The 27,397-nt window shown below is 37.8% G+C and overlaps 2 protein-coding genes across 3 annotated transcripts in view; both read right to left on the minus strand.

The window, feature by feature from the left end:
• Window positions 1-27,397, minus strand: part of LOC137245556 (dynein light chain Tctex-type protein 2B) — a 66,245-nt gene that overhangs the window by 31,804 nt on the left and 7,044 nt on the right. The gene's annotated exons all lie outside the window — the stretch shown is intronic.
• The window catches only part of LOC137245555 (PX domain-containing protein kinase-like protein), a 29,798-nt gene continuing 7,837 nt past the window's right edge, over window positions 5,437-27,397 (minus strand). The window contains exons 3-8 of one of the 2 annotated variants that reach the window (XM_067776420.1): window positions 21,995-22,409; window positions 21,758-21,936; window positions 21,453-21,692; window positions 18,473-18,789; window positions 18,156-18,393; window positions 5,437-12,876 (exon numbers count right to left, since the gene is read on the minus strand). In XM_067776420.1, coding sequence (XP_067632521.1) covers window positions 12,650-12,876; window positions 18,156-18,393; window positions 18,473-18,789; window positions 21,453-21,692; window positions 21,758-21,936; window positions 21,995-22,409 — 1,616 coding nt within the window. In that variant the 3' untranslated portion in view covers window positions 5,437-12,649. Of the gene's footprint in view, window positions 12,901-18,155; window positions 18,394-18,472; window positions 18,790-21,452; window positions 21,693-21,757; window positions 21,937-21,994; window positions 22,410-27,397 lie in introns of both variants that reach the window. The other variant, XM_067776421.1, reaches the window with a different exon arrangement.

The following is a 27,397-nucleotide window of genomic DNA, read 5'->3' on the forward strand; positions in this document are numbered from 1 at the left end:
GCTGTCCAACCCTAAATATCTTCAGCATTGCTAGCCATTCGGTGCTTGTTTGGCTGCTTAGTTTCCACTGCTGTTCCTTGCTTGGGTAAATGGATCGAGATGGATAAGCGCCGGGTTTTTAAACAGTTTTATTTAGCTTGACTCTGTGTAGCGAAAATAATTTTGTAATTGAAATTTAAGTAACTTCCCGATAAGCTGCAATCTTCAAACTTGGAATATAGTTCGCAACCCGATGACAATGCAATAATAAGAAAATAACTCTGATAGGTGGCGCATGGATCGAAATATTTCAAAAAATCGTGTTTGTGGTTCGATTTGGCTCATATTTAGAACACATAATACATACATACATGAATAGAAAGCGACCAATGAAAAAAATCAAAATATTAAAGGAAATCGTATTTGTGGTCCGATTTGGCTCATATTTTGAACACATATTACATACGGGAATAGAAATCGCTTTGTAAAAAAAACTCCCGCTAGGTGGCGTAAGGATCGAGATATTCAGAAAAATGTTATTTGTGGTCCGATTTGGGTAATATTTAGAACAAATATTACATACATTCCTGTAGAAGTGACATCAAAATACTTTGGAGTTCGAGGAGGGGATTTGGAAGGATTATGTATTGTGGACTTAAATTGTAACAAATTGTCAGGAAAGAGTGTTTGTAATAATGAGTCACTAAATGAACTGAAGAGAATGAGAAATAGTAGGCAGTTAAATAAAGACTAAAAACTTGAAAATAAAATAATTAAAAAAAGTTTAATTTGACGCGTCCAACGCTTTTATTTAATTGTCTGATCAACGCCCTAGATCGATGAGGAGTGTGATGACTAGTACCTAGGACCTACCTAATTATTTTCTAGCTTTTATTATTATTATTACTTAATGTAAGTATTATTTTCAATAAAAACGTTTAACTTAAAATTTTTTTTTAAATATTTTATTTTTATTGATAACAGCAGGGGTCAGATAGATGAGTTATTTTAGCTGGTGAAGGAGCGCCACAAGGTTATTTTTTAAGCGTAACGTAAAATTTATGAATTATCTCAAAAAGGTGATTCTAAGGGATTCTGACTCGTACTTTAGTGAAAAATACATAAGATACAACAAAAAAAAAAATGGTATTATGCTTTGTCACCATATACTCATTTACGATCAATTTGTAAAGATATTTATATTTAAGTTATATTTTCGAGGGAGCAGGAGATCTTGGGCTCGTCCGACGAGATAAATAAAAATCGAAAATGTTGGATAAGTATAACGTTATAATATTTATTAAGTAAATTAACAAATATTATGTAACTAATTACAATACGATATTGTAATGTGTTATTTATATGTATATAATATAGGTATGTATACTAGACTGCGTCGATTTATTAACCGATATCGCGCCATCGATTTTTCGATTGGATTTGGGCTCAGGAAAAAAAGGTCCGCATACCCAAAAAAAATTTTTTGAGCCTCTGACTTTTTTTCGACTTTGATTTTTAAGGTTTTTTCATGACCTACTAAAAAAAATTTCATTTGATTGTAAAATTTTCATGTATACCCTGTCCGACCCAAAAATGTGCGCTGTTTAGTAGGTCCTGAAAAAAACCTTAAAAATCAAAGTTGAAAAAAAGTCAAAAAAATGAAATTGCGCGGGCTCGAAAATTATTTTTTCGGTATGCGTAGTGGAACTTTTTCCCTGATCCCAAACCCTATCGAAAAATCGATGGCGCGATATCGGTTAACTTTCGTCATACAAATCGACCCACCCTAATGTATACTAATGTATATTTAATTTCAGTTTAATATTACTTACGTGAATCGTGGTGGCTGGATTGTGCTACTTATTATACATTCATACTTAAGCATTAGAGGTGTAAAACAATTTTTCAAGTACATACTATTTCAACAATAAATACAACAATTATGAAATATTCATAATTTAAGGGGTGTCACATAGTGTCCGTAGTTTATTATATTGAGTTTTCATAGCGTAATCTTAACTTGAAGCCCTGTGCAACACACCTTAACCTTTTCCAATCGGGATATTTGTTATCGCCAATAATAGTATTCTCGACACAATAAAGTAAGCTGCCACTCTAAACAAATCAATCATCATTTACAAACATCAATCAAGGCAATGAAGAGATACTCACAAACACATGTAATCATCAGCCGAAGTAGTACTCACATATACACACGCATATGGCTACAAACTACAAATATACATGTATATGGCTGCTAGCCAAGCATGAAGTTCGCGAAATTACTAGACCTTAGGAGAAATGGGTGAACGAGGAAACCGAGAGTATAAAAGCAGCGCAAGCTGAAGCATGACTAATCAGTTTTGATTTAAACACGCTATTGGTTGTGAAGTATAATTGTGAAGTACTACATTCAAAGTAATTTTAATAAAGACCAGTTTGCAATACTAAATATTGGAGTGATTTAATCAACAATTTAGCGATTTGAATGTTTGCAGAAGGTGTACAATAACCAGGAGTTCCCAAAATTCGTTACAATTGGTGTCAGGAGAGGAATTGTTGAAAAAATTCCAGAGCTGCAGAGCACAACAAGGACATGGCAAAGTTGAGTGAATTGAATATCCAGCAACTGAAGAAGGAGTTGGAGAGCCGTAGATTGAATACAACCGGCAATAAATCCGAACTTCAGTTCAGCACGCCTACGACAGTTTATCGAATCGGAGGGAGTCGACGTTAATGAACACACTTTTCATCCTGATGTGTCAGAGTCGGCGACTAAAATGGAGGAGAAGATAAAGACTCCGAATCCATTGGCAAGTGTAGACACTAACGCGATACTAGCAGTGCTTAAGCAAATGTCGTCACAAATATCAACCGATATGTCATCTCAACTGGAAGAACAGAAAACACACATGGCATCTCAACTGGAATCGCAGGAGACACGCATAACATCAAAGATTGAAGCACAAGAAACGCGTATTTCAGATACGTCGACACAGATTACATCCAAGATTGAAGCACCGGAGGCACGAATATTCGAAATGTTGACGCAAATTTCAGCACAGATATCATCGCAGATCTCTGCGCAACTGGAAGAGCAAGAAAGACGTATTTCCTCGAAGTTTGAGGCGCAGCATACAAAAATTTTACAACTCGAAGACAAAATCGATACCGAGATTGAAACATTGAGAGGTCGCATACAGGAGTTGCAACTAAATCTCCCAGCAGTTTCAGCGAGTAATCCAAAGGTAAAAACACCATCCTTTGACGGTTCTGTTCCTTTCCAGTTATTTATGCTCCAGCTTGAGAAGACCGCAACAGTGAACAACTGGAATGCTGAAGATGAAAGTTGCTGCACTATTTGTTTCATTGAAAGGACCAGCTGCAGAAATCTTACAGACTATTCGACAGTACGAACGGAACAGTTATGATGCATTGATGGCCGCTGTCGAGAGACGTTACTGAAGCGAGCATAGGGAACAGATATATCAAATAGAATAGCAAAACCGTTACCAAAAAGCTAATGAGACTTTGCAAGAGTTTGCTTCGGATGTTGAAAGGTTGCCTCATTTGGCAAATTCGGACGCAGCCGTGGAATACACCGAGAGGGTAAAAATCCAGAGTTTTATAAATGGCATACGGGACGTGGAAACGAAGCGAGCTACATACGCAAACCCAAAGCTAACATTTGCTGAAACGGCTTCCCATGCACTGACCCAGGAAACAGCGTCACTTTTGAGTAAGCCCGCATACAAAGCTCAGCGCGTGGAAGTGGAGAGGCCAGGCTGGGTAGACACAATTTTGGAAGCATTAAAACGGAACGCAGCTGAAAAACTATGGTGCCGTCAAATGCTTTACGTGCGGAAAGCCAAGGCACATTGCACGTTATTGCAGCACCAACCCTTATAGTTCCAACAATGTGGTTAGTCGTAAACGCAGAGCTGAAGGAGATGAGCAAATCTCTAAGTCCACTAATCGTTAAACTAAATCGCGTCAGCCGCAAGGGGCGACAGCTGGCTCCCGCAATTGAATACCCCATAATCTCTATCTCGCAAATTGGAAAAAGGTCAAGCAATCTTACTGTCGGAGGACATGTGGATGGAAAAGAACGTTTACTGACTGTAGATGCGGGTGCGGCTCATTCCATCATACGATCAGGTTTAGTCAACAAGAAGATAAGACCACCACTTGGAGCAAGATTACGACAGCCACGGAAGGGGACACCCATGTAATTGGAGAAGTAGCATGTGAAGTACCAATTGGGAACGTCACGGTACTACACAAATTTCATCGGTTTTTTTTTTAATTCGTCAAAATATTTTGTCAACATTTTTTTTTCGACAAAATATGATTTCGATATTTTTAAAAATTTGAAACTTCGACATATGTATGTATTTATTTTCGACTTTTCGTACGAATCCCTTTCGGCTTGTACCTCATATGCGAAATTATGTAAATAGATCGCCTTTCGTGTCGATATCGCGGAGCACATTTTCTTTTCATCATAAACGAATGGAACATATACATACATATTTGTATTACCTTGTAGTTTCCAAAACAACGAAGCGTAAATAATTTTCTTTTCTGTGCCACCTCTGAACCGGAACACTGACTTTCATTGATCTATTAATGTGTGGAGTTCATGAAAGCAAAAATGCCACAGAATGCCCAAAGGTTTTGGGGAGTGTTATCGATGTTGCAGTGTGTATATAAGACTGGGTCGATTTTTTAACCGATATCGCGCCATCGATTTTTGATAGGATTTGGGTTCAGGAAAAAAAGTTCCACTACGCATACCCCAAAAACTAATTTTCGATCCTGCGAAATTAAATTTTTTCGACTTTTTTCGACTTCGATTTTTAAGGTTTCTTCATGACCTACTAAAAAATTTTCATTTCATTGTAAAATTTTCATGTATACCCTGTCCGACCCAAATAAGTCCGCTAAAAACGTTGGCGATAACAGTTTTTTTAAAAAAAATATGATTTTTTTTTAGTAGGTCATGAAAAAAAACCTTAAAAATCAAATTCAAAAAACGAAATTTCGCAGGTTCGAAAATTATTTTTTTGGGTATGTTTAGTGGAACTTTTTTTCCTTAGCCCAAATCGTATCGAAAAATCGATGGCGCGATATCGGTTAACTTTCGTCCATATAAATCGACCCACCCTAGTGTGTATATAGTGTAGAGTTAAGACTGTAGTATATGACTTTCGAACTTGAACTAACATCTTGAGTCCAGATTAAAACTATCAGCATCGTTGGCTTCATTGCCCCATTTTCCGGGTTCAATAGTTAAAACAAACTAATTAGCATCTGTTAAAAAAAACACAGGGAAACTGTTGTATATTTTTGGTACAATAATGACTCCTTTATTATAGACAGTTAACATATGTCTTTCTTTGACGAAGACAACTATTTTCAAGAAGAAACATAAAGATGTAGTAAAAAACAAATAAATATTTTAAAATAATATTTCTATAATTTGTGCATTTAGTGAGTGTTTTTATTTTTATTTTTAATTTGTAAGGAAATTGTATTTTTTAAGCTTGTGCATGACTATATTAGTGTATGTATGTACAATTTTATATTTAAAGGTTTATGATACTCATAAGTTTGCTTGCCAAGACGTCTAATAATTGAAACATTTAGAATAGAATAGAATTGAAATATCCTTATTGATAACTTTAATGGTTGCGTATTAAAAAGTAGTTTTAAAATTATAACTAGTAAAGCTATTTTTGTTTTATATTTATAAAGTTGTAAATTTTGGAATAGTATTTTTATGCCACTTGTCGAAAATGCAAAAATTTTTAAAATAATACAGCTTTTTTTCTCTTTATGAAAATGGCATGACGCAATAAAACCAGACAGGAGAAGTCAATATAACAAAATGGAGTCGCATTTGACACGCCCCCTCATTTAAGTGCTGTTTTTTGACTTATCTGCAATATGCACTTTTTTAATATTGTGACGAATATTAGCATCACTAAGTTGATACTAAATAAATAATTACGCAACAAAATAAAGAACATGAAGCAGCCACTCATATATACATGAACACATCAATCATCATTTACACATATATATAAAAGGCAACCAAGAGATAACTCACACACAGATGTAGTCATCAGCCGAAGTTGTTACTCACACAGACACACGCATATATGTAGCTCAATTACCAAGCAGGAGATACAGCAGTTTTAGAAGACGAAACGTCTAGACTTTGGTAGAGGTATGCGAGTGAAGCAATGGAGAGTATGCAAGCAGCGCAAGCTGAGTAATAACTAATCAGTTTGATTTAAACACGCAATTAGCTGTGAAGTATAAGTGTTATTGTGAGGTACTCTCAAATTAGTCTAATAAAGACCATTTTGCATTACTGAATACTGGAATTATTTATTTAACAATTTAGCGATTCGAACATTTGCATAAGGTGTTGTAACGAAGCTTTTTCTTGCCCCGGTGCTTCTTCAATAAGTGCTCGGGTATACTCGCCGTGTTCAAGGTTCGCTTACAATAAATTTGTATTTCGGGGCACCTTGCAAATCGTTTTCATATAAAATTCACTTTATTGCTTTAACTCTATTTACCATAACTATAATACAAAATGTAATAAAAGAAAGATGGGTGTGTATGTATTCTTCACTTCGTTTGATGCTTGCTCTATGATTAGTGGTGGGCTAACGGTCCCTCGTGTTCCGTTAGGACGCCTTGCTGGTCGCTGCCTGGGTATGTCTAAGCTTACCTCAGTGGCGCCTTGCGTCGGCGTGCTTCTCTTACGGTTAGCGACTGCGCTGTCTCTGCTGCGGCTTATGTCGGTGCGTCTGCGTGAGTGTAGCTCTTGTATGGTTGACGTCGTATATTTGCGTAACTCTGCTGTGGATGATGATGATGATGCTGTGGTCAACGACGTATGTTCGCGTAATTCTGCTGTGGCCAACGTCGTATGCTTGCGTGACTCTGCTGTGGTCAATGTCGTATGCTAGTGTAATTCTGCTGCGGCCAGCGTCGTAAGTTTGCGTATCTCTGCTGCGGCCAACGTCGAATGTTAGCGTGATTCTGCTGCGGCCAACGTCGTATGCTTGCGTGACTCTGCTGTGGCCAACGTCGTATGTTTGCGTAGCTCTGCTGCGGCCAACGTCGTATGTTAGCGTGATTCTGCTGCGGCCAACGTCGTATGCTTGCGTGATTCTGCTGCGGCCAACGTCGTATGCTTGCGTGACTCTGCTGTAGCCAGCGTCGTAAGTTTGCGTATCTCTGCTGCGGCCAACGTCGTATGATTGCGTGATTCTGCTGCGGCCAACGTCGTATGCTTGCGTGACTCTGCTGTGGCCAACGTCGTATGCTTGCGTGACTCTGCTGTGGCCAACGTCGTATGTTTGCGTAGCTCTGCTGCGGCCAACGTCGTATGCGTGCGTGACTCTGCTGTGACCAACGTCGTATGTTTGCGTAGCTCTGCTGCGGCCAACGTCGTATGTTTGCGTGATTCTGCTGTGGCCAACGTCGTGTGCTTGCGTGACTCTGCTGTTTCTGCCGAGGCTTACGGCGGTGGTGCGCGGGCTCATGACGCTGTGGGCCTTCGTTTAGCAGGGAGCGAGAGTGGTCTAAGGCGTTTTAGAGCGGTCAAAACCAGCTTACCCACAATCCCCAGCCCACGGCTTTCTCCTATGAAGGGAACTGTCTTGCGATGGTCAAAACCGATACGCCTTTCAGATGCCTTTCAATTGCTGCTCGGGTAACAATCACAACTTCGCGTCCCGTTAGGTGAAATCCGTTAGCCTCGGTACAGTCACGTTGTGGCGTTTCACTTCGATTCACTTCTACTGCGGATGTCTACGTACTTCTGCCACGGTTGACGTTTGGTTGAGCGCGAGATCACGATGCTGTGGAGGACGTTTGCTTACGAGAGAGCGAGCGTTGGCTAAAGCGTTGTAGAGCGGTCAAAACCAGCTTACCCACAATTCTTAGTCCACGCCTTTCTCCTATGAACCGCACTCGCTTGCAATGGTCAAAACCGATATGCCTTCCAGAACGCTCCAATAGTAGCTCCGGTCGCAACCACAACCGCGTGCTGACTGCTGCTGTCTTCTTGTGTTACCCTTTTCATAGCCAATGCTCTTGATGTTGCTAGCTTAGTTCGTTGCGTGCCATGGTTACGGTGTTGCTATGGAGTGTTGCGGCAACTTCTTGCGCTAGTGATGTTTCAGAGACTTGTTTGTGTTTCGTGTTGTGTTGGCTATGTTGCTGATCGTGTTCTTATGTAGATTCTTATTTGTGTAGCGTTGTCTGTGTTACTGATCCTGTGTTGTGGGGCGGTGTTTTTTGTGGGCCAAATTAATGCTTTATATTTGGTCCTCACAGTGTATGATAAGAATTTCCCAAAATTCGTTACAATATCATAAAAAAATACTACATTAATGCCTCTATGAAATACAAAGTACCGTGCAAAAAATTAACACCTGCGGTCTGTATTTCCTTTTGTTGAGGGTTTTATTTCCTTTTCCTGGGACTAAATGAAAACATTTTAGTCAACAGAACTGAATAGCTGGATCTTCAGAGTGTCAGTAAGGAATGTGGAAACATACTGTTGATGTTAATGAGATGATTGACGATCTGGAACAATATCAGAAATTTGCCGGTGAGTATCTGGGAGGATTGCAATACAAAATCCGGTTTAACGGTATGCGGCCCCAAGACCCAACATTTATCAATGTAGACCAAGCGTTGAGGTAGGCTCATTGAGCAGCAAAAGGTGGCTGGTGTAACAATATATAGCGGCAGCGGTGCTTCAATAAATCAGAGCCTATAGATTTACCCGATGGCAAAGAAATTTGGCTTATCAGAACTTAATTTTGAACAGCTCTGGCTAGCCCAGGAAACGTTTAGACAAGTATGAAATACTCCCAGCCGTATGATCAATCACGACATATATTGTTCTGCCTCTCTACATCTATCCACCTGCCTCTCCTCCGTTGTTGTTGTTGTAGTAGTGCTTTCCTTTCCTCTGTCAAATCCTCTTCCTCCTTTATAATCTGTCTCTCTGCATTTGCTAGTTTACCCTTCTCGGCTCATTGACCTTCCCTATCCCTTTCATTTTCCCGTAAATCTTTCCGCTTTTCGTCTTACTCTTCCCGCTCTTGCTCTTTTTTTCACTATTACTCATAATCTTATCCATATCTTATTAATCTTGCTGATAACCTCTATTACTACTTTGTCTCAAACCATTGCCCCTATTCTTAATTTTACTCTCACTCCCCATCTTCCTCTCGTTCCCTTTACTTTTCCGACTTCCACTACTTTTTCTTCCCATTTCGTCTGTTTTCTCTCTCTTCTCTTCTCTTCTTTCATGTCTCCGTTTTTAAGGTGAAGATATATCGAGTTTGGTTTTTTTTCCGCACATTTCATTACAAAGGTAGTAAAAAATAAGCAAAGAAGTACCAAAAATTTTCCCTCCCAAATAAATTAAATTTCTTGACCGGATTATGAGGGCCGTCAAATTTTTATTGTTGTACTACTGACTTTACCTGTCTGGTTTTTATGCGTCATGATAAAATGGTTTGTTTTCTGTTCTTCAAACAGCCTCTAACACTTTAATTGGGTGTAAAATTTGTAAACTCTAATATAAGGAGCCATTCAACTCGAATGGTCCAACTTAGAATTTCTATAATTTTTCCTTCTTTTTCTTTCAAGTCATGATTCAATTGCAAGAGGCTTGCTTGCTAGACGAAATTATTGACAATTGCAGCCTTCTTGCTCCCAAGTCGAATTGACATCCACCAACTGTGTTGCTTCTTTGCAAATTTATGAAAAATTGTAGTAGTAGAAATAGGGCAAGTGAACTGCATAGTTTCGTACTATTATTTTTCTTTATAATATAGTAAATGTATTAAATATACTAAAATCTACTAACGTGGTCTCACAAAGGAAATTTTATGAAGACTACACTTCATGAATACGGACACCAAGGAATCGTGCACTGACTACTGATAAATTACTTAGTTTGGATAATAGCTACAATGTTCGTATAGGTTTCCGTTAACCTACAAAGCCCGTAAAAGCCGCACCAGTTTATCTTAACAGAAAAAACTTTTGATTACGTACTTTCAATAAATAAATCTGGGTATTTGGTTCTGCCCTTTTATAAATCTGTTAAAAAGGTCGGTGCCCTATTTTTTAGTGCGAGTTTAAACTCCAGTTAAAGTTGAGTAAGGTTAACCTTGCCACTTTCTTAGATAGCATACAATTTTGCTGCTCATCTCAGCTAAGCTGCCAAAGTCGAAGAGTTAAACTCTTGTCAAATTTAACTTTCTTTTGCATTTAAGTATTTGTGGAATCGCAACATAGTTTGTAAAGAATGGTCTGTACGCTTGACTTGTTTATTGACTGTAAGATAATTTTCAGAGTTTTCGTGAGTAAACTATCCGATTTTCATTGCTGTTTATGTTTCACGACAATAAACCGTGTAGTGAAACCGCACATAAGCTGTACATTGAACTGTTCTCTCAAAGTCTAAGTTTAATCTTCTAAGAAAACCAGCAGTAATATATTCTTTATCTTCTCACGAAATATGTAGTTAAAACTTAATAATGTTACATAATTACTATTAGTACTAATATTAGGGTGGGTCGATTTATTAACCGATATCGCGCCATCGATTTTTCGATGGGATTTGGGCTCAGGTTCCACTACGCATACCCAAAAAAATAATTTTCGAGCCTGCGAAATTTCATTATTTTTTTTTTCAAAAAACTGTGATCGCCACCGTTTTTAGCGGACATTTTTGGGTCGGACTGGACATGAAAATTTTACAATGAAATGAAAATGTTTTTAGTAGGTCATGAAAAAAACCTTAAAAATCAAAGTCGAAAAAGAGTAAAAAAATTGAAATTTCGCAGGCTCGGAACTTTTTTCCTGAGCCCAAATCCTATCGATAAATCGATGCCGCGATTTCAGCTAACTTTCGTCCATACAAATCGACCCGCCCTAACTAATATGCTACTTGAGGTAGTTTTCTACTACAAGGGGATATATGTAATTACACTGTGGAACAAATTCAGGTTAGCAAAAGTTAGGTCGATTCTGAGAGTGGGTGGTAAAATACAGCCTAAATTAGAAAACCCATATCGCGGCGTTTGTTTATGTTAGTTCGAATTTTTTTTTAATCGACCTTCGAACTTTGCAGTCAAATGCCGATTTTCAGCATATTGTTTGTATGGTTTTCGAAGGTCGATTAAAACAAAATTTGAACTAACATAAACAAACGCCGCGATACGGAACTTCTAATTTAGCCTCTATTTTCACCCCTCACTCTCAGAATCGACCAAAATTTTGCTAACCTGAATTTGTTCCACAGTGTTATTCCTTTCACTTTTTCCTTGCTTCGTTTAAGCAACCCGTCGTGATTTTTTAATTTGAGTATCGAAGTTCTGCTGTCCTTAAAGAACATACCTCTAGTAATTCAATCATGCATTTTAATATAGTATTCAACTCTTTATAAATGTATGGTTTTTTTCTTCATTCGGGCCAATTATTCGAACTGGTTTTTGTACGGTTTGTAAAGCAAGGCCAGTAACACGTAAATTATGTATCTAAATTTGTGATTTAGCTTACATTATTAATTTTTCCATTCATATGTAAGTTAAACGATTGGGTGTAAATGTTCATTGTTACTAATTTAATATTTTTAACCTAATAAAAAAGCTCTCCGAAGAAACACGTAGCAGGATAGAGAAAAAATTTAGTATTTTTGCCTTATATTTATCGGCCGAAAAGCACGAAGCCCAACAAAAAATTTATAGTTTTATTGTAGTAGTAGTTGATCATTCGTATCAAAGTTATAAATTTCCGAAAAATGAAGGTTATTTTCAGGTAAAGGTATATAACGCCCATTTTAAAAGCCCAGTGTATACACCTAAAACTTTTGAGGCTATTCGGTAGGAGAGCACAAACAAATATATTTTTCTGGTACATTAATAGGCTTTTAATAGAATAGAACAACATGAGCAATAAATTATAAAAAGTTAATACGTTCGTTCCATTTAATTTACATATGTTTTTGTGTATATATTAAAAAATCACGAGTACTTAAGATTTATTTATTTAGTATTTTTGCATGGCTTCACTTTGAGTGTAACAAATATGTATATATGTAGATGTAGCAGATAAAGTGGACAGACGTACTACAACAACAATACCACACTTATGCACATATTAATCTACTTAATGGTGTGTATTACATATTTATTTATTTCTATATATATTTTTTGTTTTTTTTTTTGAAATAAATTTGCGTTTTTGTGAGTGATTAATGTAAAACATGCTCTTAATATTATTATTTTGGTTTTAAGTATATGTAGGTATATATTTTATGAGATGTTTGTATATACGTTAACATCAATATTAGCACGTGTAAAATTTATATAATTTAATCGATTATCATTCCCAGTTGTTTTGTTTTAAGGTTTTATTCATAAGTGTCATTAAAAATTTAGATACTGCATTTTAGAAAGTATGTATTTAATATATTTTGTGTTCATTTATAAAAGCTTTTTTTCTGGAGGTGGTGATTGATTTTGGCTGGAGTTATTGTGCATAAAACAATAAGAATAATAATACCAGTGCACATACTGTCCTGTTGGCTTTTCTTTTAAAATTTTTGTCTATATTTTTACTAATCATTAGAGCGCACTTTACGTAATGAACCACGATTAAATTTACAAATGGACTCTAAGAGCGCTGAACGAGGAGGTTCATCACTATCTTGCTCAGTATCTGTTAATATATTTGGTGTAGATGCTTGACGTTCAACATTTGCCAAAAGTGGTTTTGACGATGTACGTTTTTGGGCTGGTTGTTGTTCGGCATGATATTGCTGAACTAATGGCGTGGGCGGTGGAGCTGCAAGCATTTCAAATTAATAAACTTTTTTTTGTTATTTGAAATGTAAGTGAACTATATTATTAGGGGGCTTAGAATATTTCCGCGGTAGGTATGCCTGTCGTAAGAGGCGACTAAAATACGCAAATGATTCAAGAGGTTGTATAGCTCAGTCCTTTCAAGGGGTTGCCAGCGAAATGTATAGCTTCTCAAACACAATTCGTCAACCTCACCTTCCCGTGGTGTTTGTTAGCGGAATGTACCGGATCTATATCAGACAAAGGACCATCAACATCGATAAAATTCCCAAAAACCTTCGGGGAGTGTCTTTATCGCTACAACAACAACAACAAAATGAATACACATGTGTGTAAAAAATTGCACGATTAATTATTAACAAATTTTATAAGCTATTTTCTTTTTTTTTTATTTAATTAAATTTAGAAAACAGTATTGAGTTGTATAACTTAAAAACGTTTTTAAAAATCTTCACAAAATTGTTCAAATAAAAATTTTGAGGCATTTTTTTAGTATGCAGTTTTGTATTGTAGTCCAATTTTTGTCTAATACGGCATTTAGATATACAAATTGCTTAACAATTTATAGTTAAAACTGATTAAAAACAGGGATAGGCCCGCAATTTACTATTAGCTGTCAACTGAATTAATTTGTTTACAAACATTTTTTAGAATCATGCTACAAATAAGATAGTTTCACTTTTTCTTGTTGGTCGACATCATGATTCAATCACATGGCTCAACTATATGGTTGGCTCATCTCTACAGTAACAAACATACCTTTGTTCAGATTGTCAAAATCAGCGTGTTGGTGTTAGACGAATGTAGTGGAATGAAAACATAAAACTTAGCAGTTTTTGTGTGTTGTAAGAAAATGTTGTCAATGTGTTGGTTTCATGTTGACTTTGCCATCTCCGTTTGACAATCCCTACTCCAGTGAGATGAAAAAAATAAAATCAGCTGATGAGATGAGCCAACCATATAGTTGAGCCATGATTCAATCACAAGAGGTTCGCTCGGCTGAAAAAATTTTTGACAATTGCAGCCATCTTGCTTCCAAATCGAATTTACATCCTTTAACTGTGTTGTTTCTTCGCAAATGTAAGAAAACTGTTAGTAGTAGATTTAGGAGGCAGCCAATTTACAATTGCCCGATACGGGCTGAACTACATAATTCCTTAGTAAAACATTTTTCGATTCTATGGTAAATGTAATTAATATATATACTTGGATCTATTCGTGGGCTGAACAAAGGAAATATGTATGAAAACTATACCTGCGAACATACGAAACCTAAATCGAAAAAAAAAAAAATCATGGTTGAACGTCAAAAACTGGACAAGAAAATCGACTCATTTGAAAATAGCACTAGAAATATTAGAAACGCCAAAACGAAATGTTTTAGTCATTGAGTGTGTCAACTTATTCTTTCCGTACGTTCGATACATTCGTCTCTATTTAAGTATTTATGAAATATTTAAAATTTTATTTATATTCTTATTTGGAACATTTGGAACATGCTCTGAGTATTCCAAATTAACAGTTTATCCGGAACGGAAAGGAGCTTTTCGAAGTTTCAGAATAAATAGGTAAATAACTCCCGTGTAGCCAAGACAGTACATAAGATAACAGAATCAAGGCCGGAATATAAAGTTCTAAGACAATGAGCAATTTTGTTTTTTGTGAGTTCATTGCGACTGCTCAGTCGGTTGCTGTTTCGAAATCGCCCTATCTCAAAATATTTTTCAAAAATTCCCCATTTCAGCATTTGTCTCAAAAGGTTTAAGAACGCCTTATCTCAGAATGCTTTTAATAAACGCCCTATCTTATGTCAAAATGTATTGAATGAATGCTCAGGTAGGCAGTTTTTGTGGTAGTGTATTTTTGAATCAATTTCTGAAGTTAAGCATTCTTTAAACAAATTCTGAAAGGATTACACAGGCCGACAGCATCTCAGACCCAGAAACCGGACTATATATTTTCGAAGGATTTTGATGCGATGAATCGAAATCTGGCCTCAAAATTGCTCTTATCAGCTCTGGTGTTCGAGATAAAAAAAAAATAAAATGTAAGGCGCGATAACCTCCGAAGAGATCTAAGGCCAAGCTTCCCTTCCAATTTGCGTCGTGCTCCTCTTGATTTTCCCTACAAATTGGCCGTAGGGGACCTACATGTTTTATGCCGACTCCGAACGGCATCTGAAAGGCAGATGAGCTTTCACTGAGAGTTTTTCGAGATAAAAAAAAAAATAAAATGTAAGGCGCGATAATCTCCGAAGAGATCTAAGGCTGAGCTTCTCTTCCAATTTGCGTCGTGCTCCTCTTGATTTTCCCTACAAATTGGCCGGACGGGACCTACATATTTTATGCCGACTCCGAACGGCATCTGCAAGGCAAAAGAGTGCTTTTCATGGCAGAAATACACTCGGAGCGCTTGCCAAACACTGCCGAGGGGCGAGCCCGCTTAGAAAAATTTTCTTCTAATTGAAAAACCTTATTTCTAAAATTTTGATGTTGCTTTGTCCGGGGTGTGAACCCAGGGCATACGGTGTGGTAGGCGGAGCACGCTACCATCACACCACGGTGGCCGTTTTCGAGATATCCTAACATAAAAGTGAAAAAAAACACCGTTTTTGCCCATATTTGAGGTTATATAGCCTTTCATATGTTTTCTTTAACAAAAATTAAAGGATGGCATCTTTAAATAAAAGTCTTCTTGTTTCAAATGGCGTTGAGTTTGCTCAGATATAATTTTTTTCGCTGAGTATCGCATTTTGAAATTTTCTTGTTTCTAAATTTTCTTACACCTGGAAACTTTTCCTAGACTTAGAAACATGAAAATTTCCAGAGCTGATAGAGCAATTCTGAGGATTTCGATTCAGCGCATCACAAACCTTCGAAAATATATAGTCTGGTTTATGGGTCTGAATGTTGGTTAAATTTTGTCGGCCTGTGTTATCAAAGCAATAAAAATTTTTAACATGTCTAGTAAATATTTAGTAAAAAAATGAATAATTTCCACAAAACCTGTTGGCAATTACAAAATTAGTATCACCACTAGGCTGCCTCCGTGGCGTGGTGGTAGCGTGTTCTGCCTTCTGGGTTCACGTTCCGGGCAAAGCAACATCAAAATTTTAGAAAAAATTTTTTCTAAGCGGGGTCGCCCCTCGGCAGTGATTTGGCAAGAACTCCATGTGTATTTCTGCCATGAAAAGCTCCTCAATGAAAAGTCATCTGTCTTGCAGATGCAGTTCGGAGTCGGTATAAAACATGTAGGTCCCGTCCCGCCAATTTGTAGGAAAAATTAAAAGGAGCACGACGCAAATTGGAAGAGAAGCTCGGCCTAAAATCTCTTCGGAGGTTATTCGCGCCTTACATTAATTAATTAATTACTAATATATTACTAAAAGTAGTTTTCTACTTCAATTTTCGCTGAAGGGGATTGAATTGTTCACCGTTTCCGTTCTTCGTAAAAGCAACCCGCCCTGATTTTTAATTTGGGAGTGTCAAATCTCTGCCATTATTAGAGAACAAACCTCTGGTAATTGAATCATGGGTCGACATTGCCCCCATTTGACCATCAACGTGTTTTGGCATGCCTTTTGAAAAAACGCTACCATATCTTCGAATGGGACCCCTCAAGGATTCTTCCTCCCTACTCCTGCCGTTTAAAACTTATTCAGCTCCCTACGTTACGGAGTCGTAGGGAGATGGTAGGTGTGGTATTTGTAGTAAAACTTATTAGAGGGATGGTAAATAGCCCTTTTCTGCTCGGTGAAATTTTATTTAATGTTCCTTTTCGACCATCTAGACATTTTCAACCGCTTCATATAAGCACATGCAGATCGAATTTTGAAATGCACGAACCTCTTCGTTGTCTGTGTACTGACTTCAAAAAGCACTGCAAAAACATTGATACATGTGACACACTCTACGTAATAAAAAAGTATCTGCTGACTACATTAAATATGCAATGATTTGGGTGGGTGACTTGGAATCACGTCCTTTCCAACCTCCCACTCTTATCATCAGCTCCAGTAACTTTGGGCGGGTGGCTTTGAATCACGTCCTTTCCAACCTCCCACACATCGCAGCCCTACTTGTTGTGTGCCAAATATACATCAGCTGCTTGAAATCACGTCTTATCACCAACTCCTGTAACTATGGGCGGGTGGCTTGGAATTACGTCCTTTCCAACCTCCCACACATCGCAGCCCTACTTGTTATGTGTCAAATATACATCAGCTGCTCGAAATTACGTACATTCCGACAGCACTAATAATCAATTCCCATTGCTCGGCATCACAGTCCATCCCGACAACTGATTTAATAATGTATATACATATTTTTTAATATAATTTTGTTCAATTTGTATGCTTCTGTAATTTATCTGTAATCCGTACTATATTTAGTCTGATTAATTGTTAAATTTGTAGACTAATAATAATAAATAAATAAATAAATGTCCCAAAATGACCTTCAAACACATCATAGTTTGTTTTTCACTAGTGGGTATCGCAGCAGAGGGCGCTGCTGCTACGAAGTGTTGGATAAGCTAAAGTGAGACTTCGGTTTTGCTCTGAGATTCTAAAATATGGGTTTCCAAAAATTCAAAGAGACTGCCTTTTCGCATACGCAGTGAGGCACAATTGTGCTAAGGAATGCAGAGCAGTGTTCTAAAAGAAGCAAAAATCTGCGACTCCGGTTGTCCATAAGAAGATGAGCGGAGCGACGAAGCAGTTCTGAGTGTGACGCTAATAGATCGCGGAAATTTCTATGGACAGATGTCAATCGAAGCTTAGAGCTCTGGAGAAAGTAATGTTTACTTATTGCCTTTTAGGAATTTCAATGCCTATAAATTTCTGTGATTACAATTTATACTCTTTAAATAAACAAGTACTCATTCAAAATTCACAGCGAAAGAAATAAGGCTTTAAAGTTGACGTTTACTTGAAAAATCTTAAATTTCCCCAAATTCCTCCTCTCCATGAGGAACTTGGGGTCGCCAGAGCCACGGCTGCTAAACAGGGTTCGCCAGGGGTAGGTGAGGTTGTCAATTGGGTTCGAGAAGCTACAAATTGTGGTGGCATCCCCTCGAAAAGGTTGCGCTACACAACCCCATGAATCGTTTGGGTATTTTAGTCGCCTCTTACGACCGGCATACCTGCCACGGATATATTCTAAGTACCCTTGTATAAAACCAAGCATTGTACACATACATATTTCAATTGATTCTATAAATTTGTTAAGACTACAACTTGAATTATATAACATAGGTACGTACATCTTATATCAGTGGGCAATGTAGATGACATTTTACTCAAATCCTTTAGCATATGCATACTTAAAACGCTATTAGCGCGTTCGAAAGGTGCAACATTACCACTGCTGCTGCTGCTGCTCCCGACACCACTAAACGTTGTAAGCGCCGCAGAGCCACTGGCTGCAGATAGTGACAATCGTCCATTACTCGCTTGTAATGAACATTGTTGCTTCAATTTTGACTGTTTATGGTCGAGTTTCTATGTATCCGAAAAAAGAAGGTGGATTAAATTTGAAAGGTTTTTTTTGGTATTTTTTAATTCTATATTAAATACATACAGCTTTTTGTTTTGATTTTCGTTTCTCTTCCTCAGAACTCATCATTTCTTGCACACGCACAATACGCTTTTGATTTTTAACAGATTTTTGTTCATCGCGTAATCTCAATTCCGATTTTTGTGCAGCTTGTTTGATTAACTCCTTTGCGTTGAGTGATAGTTTGAAATGTGTTCTTCTTGAATCTTCATTGCAGCAGCTAAATCCGCCAGCAGCGCTACTAGCATGATACGCAAAAAACTGGTGTCCCATGACTTGCTGTAGCGATGGCAAACCAGCTCTAACCGCTTCTTTGGATAATATACTCTCCAGTAGATTTTCTGCGCAAAAGTAGGAAAGAAAAAAGTTTTTGTTAAGGTTAGTAAATTTTTGATCATATCGATATATTCCGATACTATAAAATAAAAGTTTCTATATGCTGGGTCGCTCCTCGGCAGTGACGCTCTGAGTGTATTTCTGCCATAAAAAGCTTCTCAGTGAAAACTCCTCTGCCTTGCAGATGCCGTTCGGAGTCGGCGTAAAAACATGTAGATCCCGCCCACCAATTTGCAGGAAAAATTAAAAGCATCACGACCGACGCAAACTGAAAGTAAAGCTCGTTCTAAATCCCTTCGGAGGGATATCGCGCTTTGTATTTATTTTTTTATTTTATCTTGACAAAATTTCGGTAAAACCTCAAATAGTTTCGAAGCGACTCTTTAACTGTTACCAATCTGTTACCTGTCAAACTAAACATTAAGGAGCACTGAAAATAGTACAGAAATCATACAAATAAAATGTTGCCGAAAGAACTTGAAAAACTGTGACAAAGTTGCGATAACTTAAGATATTAAATAAAATAATAATAAAAAAAAGTTTTAAGTTAAACGGGTATATTGAAAAGAATACTTACGTTAAGTAATAATAACCTTAATCAGGTTGTGCAACGCCTCACGTTTTTAGAAATTTCACGCCCCCGACGCTTTTATTTATTTGTCTGGTCAACGCTCTAGATTGATGAGGAGTGTGATGACTAGTACCTAGGGCCCAGCTAATATATTTCCCAAGGTTTATGATGCCCGAAGGTTTATGATGCCCTGAATCCAAATCTGGCCTCAGAATTGCTCTATCAGATCTGGTTTTCGAGATATCCTAACCTAAAAGTGCAAAGAACACCGTTTTTGCCAATATTTGAGGTTATGTAGCCTTGCAGATGTTTCCTTTCACCAAAATTAAAGGACGGCATCTTTAAATACAACTCTTCTTCTTTCAAATGGCGTTGAGTTTGCTCAAATATCATTTTTTCGCTGAGATATCGCATTTTGAAATTTTCATGTTTCTAAATTTCCCAAGGTTAGGTGGGTTTGACTGCTTGTGGTGTGGTTTTTGTTGTTGTTGTAGCGATAAGGTTGCTCCCTGAAGGCTTTGGGGAGTGTTATCGATGTGATGGTCCTTTGCCAGATACAGATCCGGTACGCTCCGGTAACACAGCACCATTAAGGTGCTAGCCCGACCATCTCGGGAACGATTTATATGGCCACATTAAACCTTCAGGGTATAGCTCCCTCCCCACCCCCAAGTTCCATGAGGAGCTTGGGGTCGCCAGAGCCTCGCTGGTAGTGAAACAGGATTCGCCGCGGATAGGTGAGTTTGACAATTGGGTTTGGGGAAGCTATGTATATATTGCACTGGCAACTTGAAGGGTTGCGCTACACAGCCCCTTGAATCTGGTATTTTAGTCGCCTCTTACGACAGGCATACCTACCGCGGGTATATTCTGAACCCCTAACCAGCTGGGGGTTGGTGTGGTAGGGGTGGTTTCTAGGGGTTAGGGCTCTGTGTGATTTGGTACCCGAGAGTGAGATAGTGTAGGGGTGCAGCGAGTTAGCACACTTATGGTGTGAGACAAAATTTTAAGAAAAATAAGACTCAGTTCAAGAAATTTAGTAAAATTTAGAAACATGAAAATTTCAAAATGCGATATCTCAGCGAAAAAAAGGATATTTGAACAAACTCAACGCCATTTGAAAGAAGAAGACTTGTATTTAAAGATGCCGTCCTTTAATTTTGGTGAAAGGAAACATCTGCAAGGCTACGTAACCTCAAATATGGGCAAAGACGGTGTTTTTTGCACTTTTAAGTTAGGATATTTAATTCTGAGCCCAAATCGGATTCAACGCATCATATACCTTCGGAAATATATAGTCTGGTTTCTGGGTCTGAGATGCTGTCGCCCTGTGTTATTTTCTAGCGTTTAGTATTATTATTACTTAATGTAAGTATTATTTTCAATAATACCGTTTAAAAAAAATTTTAAATTATATTATTTTCAAGTTTTTAGGTTTTATTAAATTGCCTATTATTTCTCATTGTATTTAGTTCATTTAGTGCCTCATTATTACAAGGACTCTTTCCTGACGATTTGTTACAGTCTAACTTCTCAATACATATTCCTTCCAAAGACTTTACTCGACTCAGCGCCGCGTATGCTTGTCCCTCCTCGAACTCCAAAGTATTTTGATGTCACTTCTACCGGACTGTATGTAATATTTGTTCCAAATATGAGCCAAATCGAACCACAAATACGAGTTTTGTGAATAGCTCGATTTTTGCGGCACCTAGTGGGAATTTTTTTCATAAAGCGATTTTTATTTCTGTATGTAATATGTTCCAAATATGAGCCAAATTGGACCAAAAAAAAAAACTATTTTTTGAAATATATCGATACTTGCGCCACCTAGAGGAGTTTTTTCTTTTGTTATTGCATTTTTCTATCAAAAACAGCACTCAACAGATATCGCAGATCCCTAAGAGCTTTCTTTCGAAAGATGCTTTCATTCACCCAAAAAAAAAAAACAAAAAAGAAATACAAAAACAAAATGTTGGAAGGAAGCCTTTGTACTAAAGTTTCGACTCGAATAGGGACAGCCTTTCTTTAATTTTTTTAAATGGTTTTTTTTAACTTGCTTTTGTTAACTGTATGATTGTATTATTTGTTACATACTTAGCATTTCTGGACATTCGTTGATTTGTCTTGCCACAGATTCTTGTAGTGGATAGCCCATTGCCATTTCGAAGAGCACATGTCCAAAACTGTACACATCAACATCTTCAAATGTATGTATTTTACTATGCTGTACAAAAAAAGGTCGATAAAATGCTGGTACGCCTAATATGTAATTCTCGATGTCCAATAATTTGACACAATCATCGACAATCACAATATTCCCAGCATGCAAATGACCTAAGAAATAAAATAGCTGATAATTGTTCTATAGAAAATTACATGACTCATTCAAATTAGCATACCATATGGATATCCCTTTGAATGTATAAATATTAAAGCCTCAAGTATTTGACGTCCATAGACTGCAACTTGTTTCATTGTGAGCGCAGTACGACCTTTGGGATTACCATACTTACTAAGAAATGGATTTTTTGGTGTAGCCATACAAAGTATATCCTTCAGCGTACCTTGCTTGTAAAATCTGTCAACAAATATAAATTGTATGATTTCATCTATTTTATTGAATACATTTTTTTTACCTTCGCACGGCTACACAACCATTCTCGTTGTGTGCCGCATACACAATTGCCTCAATATGTGGATGCTGCAATCCTACTAAACTTTTTAAAATGCCACCCATTTCCTTATCGTCTATATATTTATCTGGTCCATATTCGATATATTGTAATACTAATTCAGATGGATCATAATTGGCACCATCAATGGAGCCGCTACTATTGCCTCCGCCATTACTGCTGGAAGCAGAAATATTTTTACTTTGATGTGATTGTGAACCACTTTTTACAAGTAATTTATTTCCAGTCTTTTCCTGTGGTTTTGGTGATACTTTAAAGTAATGTTTCCGTAAACGCCAACCAATAGGACCAAGAGTATTACCCAATGTCCAAATGCCTTCGCTGCGCAAGCACAGCATAGCATTTTGTACAGCTTGATCTAAGAATGAAAGATTATAAAAATATTCGGTTTTTCTTAGACTTTTCAGATCATATGCGTCTGTTGAGGAAAATTCCTTGCTTCAAACGGATATCACTTGGTTACTTGGTGCAATGTCAATTATATGCCGATCAATCATAAAAAAAATATAAAGTGATGTGTTTTTCTTGGAGAATTTCATCGCCAGCTTCATATACAATTAACAACTATAGTCTAGAAATTGTAAATAAACCTTCATATTTTAACGAATAACTTAGTGATGCTAATATCCGTGACAATATTAATGCTACAGTGAATAAAGGCAAAGGTGTTTTTGCATTTGTCAAACAGTGTTCAAAAGAATTTATTTACGGCTCAGTAATATGGAATCCGCGTAGTCAAGTAAATGCAGACAGTCTCGAATCAATACAAAAACAATTTTTACTATTTGCTTTAATTAACTCTCGCTAGGGAAACGCGCGTCACTCTAGCTCGACTTCGATCTGGATACTGTAACAGGTTAAACTCTTACCTATCCAGAATCAACCCCGAAATTCAAAATGTATGTCCTGCTTGCAATGTGTCCCCACATGACACCAACCATTTCTTCAATTGTAATGTGGTACCAACGCCAATTGTAATGAATCCACCCCTGTTGAAACAGCAAGTTTCCTTGGACTCCCGTTAGAGGACATTGATGACAATTTGTGATTGGTCGCACCTATTGGATGGGGCGAAGCACCGGAGGTTTGAGGGTGTTATCGAATCCATTGACCTTTGCCGGATACAGATCCAGTACGTTCCGTTAACAAGCCCCATTAAGGTACAAACCCGACCATCTTGGGAACGATTTAATATGATCACTTTAAACCTTCTAGGCCATTCCGCCCGACACCCCTTAGTTCAATTAGGAACTTGGGGTCGTTAGAGCCTAAAGGGTAGTAGGGCACTGAGGCACAGACCATGGGGCGCCCTTGGGTGTGACTAGAGATCTATAAAAATTACGAGGTTGACGGATGGTGGGGTATAGCCCAGAACACCCGTGCGACGTAACCATCCCTTAGACGTGACACACTGGCAAGAGTGTGACCGTCCTAAAGAGATTCGTTTCCGGCACACTCAGCAAAACCATTTCTCTGGATCAGCTCCTGGCCACGAATTGAGTTCGATACCTTCACGGGGCAGACAATTATAGAGCAGCGACGCTGCAAGGATCTACTGGGAGGATGACAATTTGTGGGGGACGCAGCAAATCAAATGGAGTTACACTAAAATGACAGCGCTTGGTTCTGAAAAATGCCGAGTCAGATACAAAATTTGGTCGGAATCCTTGGAACATATTAATTCCATGATGAAATATTGTATATGTATGTATGTATATGTATATGTATGTGGGGTTCAAAAAGGATTAACACGCTCTTTTCTTTAAAATTACGTCAAATTGTTTGTATTTCGTTTATTTCGGTTTTAGAATTAACATTTCAAGTTCGTATTGTTTTGCGTTGTACGCTACTATTTTAAGTTACATAGACACGTTTAGTTCACATTTACACATGTTTTAGTTCAAATTTATTTATTTAGTTAATCATTTTTACTTTGCACTTATGCTTTGGCATATACAAAAAAGAAGTTATTTTTACTTGCCGTGGCGCGTCCGATTCACTACTCAACTTCATATGAACTGTCGTCAAGCGCAAACTATGACTTTGAAATTTGTCTATTCGCTATTTTAAAAGTTCCGTTATCCCTTTGTTGCTTGTTTGGATTTTATCTTATTTATTCATGTTTCTGCTGTTAGTCCGTTGTCCGCCTGCAGTCGCTTTATGACATACAGTGTTGTAAAATGTCTTAATTACTTTAAGGCTCCCACATCCGGCCATCCTGAGATTAGTTCGCCTCGAACGATGGGTCGAATGCTTTCATGTACTCCGCTACCGTTGTACTACGTCTTGGACCCTCGTGGTCTCCTACCTTCTCCACTTCGTATCTACCGTGATTCAATTTCTTGGTAACTCTATATGGTCCTAGGTATTTGGGTTTCAGTTTTAACCCTGCGCCGAACTGGGTACGCTTGATGGCTACCAGTTGGCCTAGTTTATACTCTATTTCCCGTTTTCGTTTAGCGTTAAAATTTCTCTTGTTTTCTTCTTGAATCTTCTCTATGTTCTCTTTTGCCGTCTGTCGGACTTCATAACGTTCACTATCTATCTCTTCGACTCTTAAGTTCTTCTAACATTTCCCTAAGTTCTGGTACATCCGCAACCCTCATTTCTAACCCCGTTAGGATTCTAAAGGGTGAGAATTTTGTGGTTCTGGGAGGAGTATTATTTATAGCGCGTTGTACTCTATCTACATGTTTGTACCAGGACTTTGGATCGTCGACGCAGAGTTTAGTTAGCATTGGCAAAATAACTCTATGAATCCTCTCGACTTGACCGTTACCTCTAGGGACACCTGTGGCTATGTTTAAAAGTTGTATATCTTCGCTTACGCAATATTCCCTGAAGGAATTTGACGTAAACGCGGTACCCCTGTCAGAAATAATACGTTTCGGATTGCCGAAAACTGACGACTGCCCTTTTAGTATGTTGATCACCGATTCTGCGCCCGTGTTCTTCGTCGGATAAAGCCATGTTAACTTTGAGAACGCGTCGATTACAACAAATAGGTAATTGTATTGCTTGTTTGTCGTTTCCATTGGCCCTAAGTGGTCTACATGATAAGTACCCAATGGTTGGTCCTCCTTATTGATCGGAGTCAGAAATCCCTCTTTTTTCCCCGCCTTCGCTTCCGAGACAATACATTCCACGCACGATCTAACAAACTTTGCTACCTTCTTTGACAACTGTGGCATGTAATACTTTTTCTCGATTGCTTCTTGAGTTTTTTTGTTAGAAAAATGTCCCTGGTTATGCGCGGTTCGTATAATTTCGTCCTCCATCTGAGATGGGATAACCACTAACGTCTTAACTGGATCTTTGAATAAAATGTCATTGTATAGGTAATAATCTTCGTAAGGACCTGTTTCTAGTACATTCCTAACTGCCTTAATCCAATCATCGTCCATCTGAGCTAACTTCAACCGATGACTTAATGTATCCTCCAATAGCAAGCACGACATTCTACTGAGCGCGTCTACATGTCTCATTTTTGTTCCGCTACGGTGTTCGATTGTGTAATCAAAATCCTGCAAATACAAAGCCCAGCGTGAAACTCTTAACGGTACATCACGCTTTTTTAACGTCATCGTGAATGCATTGCAGTCGGTTACGATTTTAAATTTGATAACTATCAGGTAAACCCTCCATTTTTTTAGTGCCTCAATTATTGCTAAAACTTCCAACTCATACGAGTGGAGTGTTTCCTCAAATGGTTTAGTTTTCCTGCTCATATATTGCACAGGATGAAATTCTCTATCGTCGACGTCTCTTTGCAATAAAACCGCGCCATAGCCGTACATACTTGCATCTGTGTGGACCTCAGTGACTGCTTTAGGGTTATATAAAGTTAAAACTGGGGCCGTAACCAAAGCTACTTTAAGTTGCTGGAATGCGGCTAGCTCCTCGTCTCCCATCTGAAACCTATTGTCTTGGCGGAGAAGCTCAGATAGCGGCTTTGCTATAATCGCGTAACCTTCAATAAACCTTCTGAAATACGACGTTAACCCTAAAGGGCGAATTAATGGTGACTTATAACCATAAAGCCATAACCAGATAAATCAGCTGATCGAACCTACCTTATGGAAAGGAATGTAATCGATTAATGGTGCCATACCATAACGCTAACGCCATAGCCAATCAATTGGTTTTTGGTTTCTCGCCATATCCATAACCTAAAAATATTTGAGTTGGTGAATTTAATAACTTTTTTTAGATTTTCTTCATTGTTTTGGATACGTTATGACTAAGATACTTATTTTTTGTGGAATATGTTTGTAATTTTTTGCGTTTTCATCATTTTTATGAAATTTTCACGATTTTTAGGTTAAGGCACCATTAATCGATCACATTGAGATGGTTATGGATATGGGTATGGTTACGACTATGGCGTTAGGGTTAAGGAAGTTTAATTTGGCTTTAAAAAGCGCTGAAGACTTTTCTTTGAAGTTGGTACCGGAAAACCCTCTACTGCCTTTGTCTTTGCTAAACATGGCTTAATTGTGCTATTTTCTATCACATAACCTAAGAATTCAACTTTTTTCTTCAAGAACTGACATTTTTCTCATTTTATCTTCAAACCACTTGCGGATGCAACTTCCAGAACGAGTTCCAAGCTCTTCATGCCTCCCATTTCGTCTTTCGCCGGAATAATCAAGTCATCCATGTATTCGACTACCACGCCTGATTGTATTAGAGGGCGTAATACTGCCGTTATGTACCGTGAAAAGACTGCGGGTGAGTTGGAAATTCCGAATGGGACATAGAGGAACTCGTATTGACCACTATGAGTCACGAACGACGTATATTTTCTGGAATCTTTCTCTATAGGCACGTGGAAGAACCCATTTGACAGGTCGAGCATCGTGAAGACTTTGGCGCCTTGAAGTCGTTCTAAAACGTCGTCAATTAATGGCATAGGGAAATTGTCTCTATAGATTTTTTCGTTTAACTGGCGGTAATCGCAACAAAGTCTTTTACTTCCGTCTTTTTTCGATACCAAAACCACAGATGACGCATATTCCGAAAAGCTGGATTGGATGATGCCTTCTTCCAGCCACTTCGCAATTTCGGCGTCTACCCAACACCTATCTTCATATGAAAGTCTCCGTGGCCTTTGATATACTGGATTTTCATCGGTTAAAATGATCTTCATTTCTACTGGAGACATTTTACTTCTCACGGGTACATAACTTTTAACTAAAGACCTAATTTTTGCCTCTTGGAGTGCATCTAAGTGCACCAGATCTAACTCTTTCTCTCTTTCTTGGCTTTCCGCCGTGCATATATTTCCAAATTCATTAAAAAGTTCGAACGTTTCTTCTTTTCTGCCAACAACTGACTTAGTGTCCG

The sequence above is a fragment of the Eurosta solidaginis genome, chromosome 3, assembly GCF_040869045.1.
Source record: "Eurosta solidaginis isolate ZX-2024a chromosome 3, ASM4086904v1, whole genome shotgun sequence".
Classification (NCBI taxonomy): domain Eukaryota; kingdom Metazoa; phylum Arthropoda; class Insecta; order Diptera; family Tephritidae; genus Eurosta; species Eurosta solidaginis.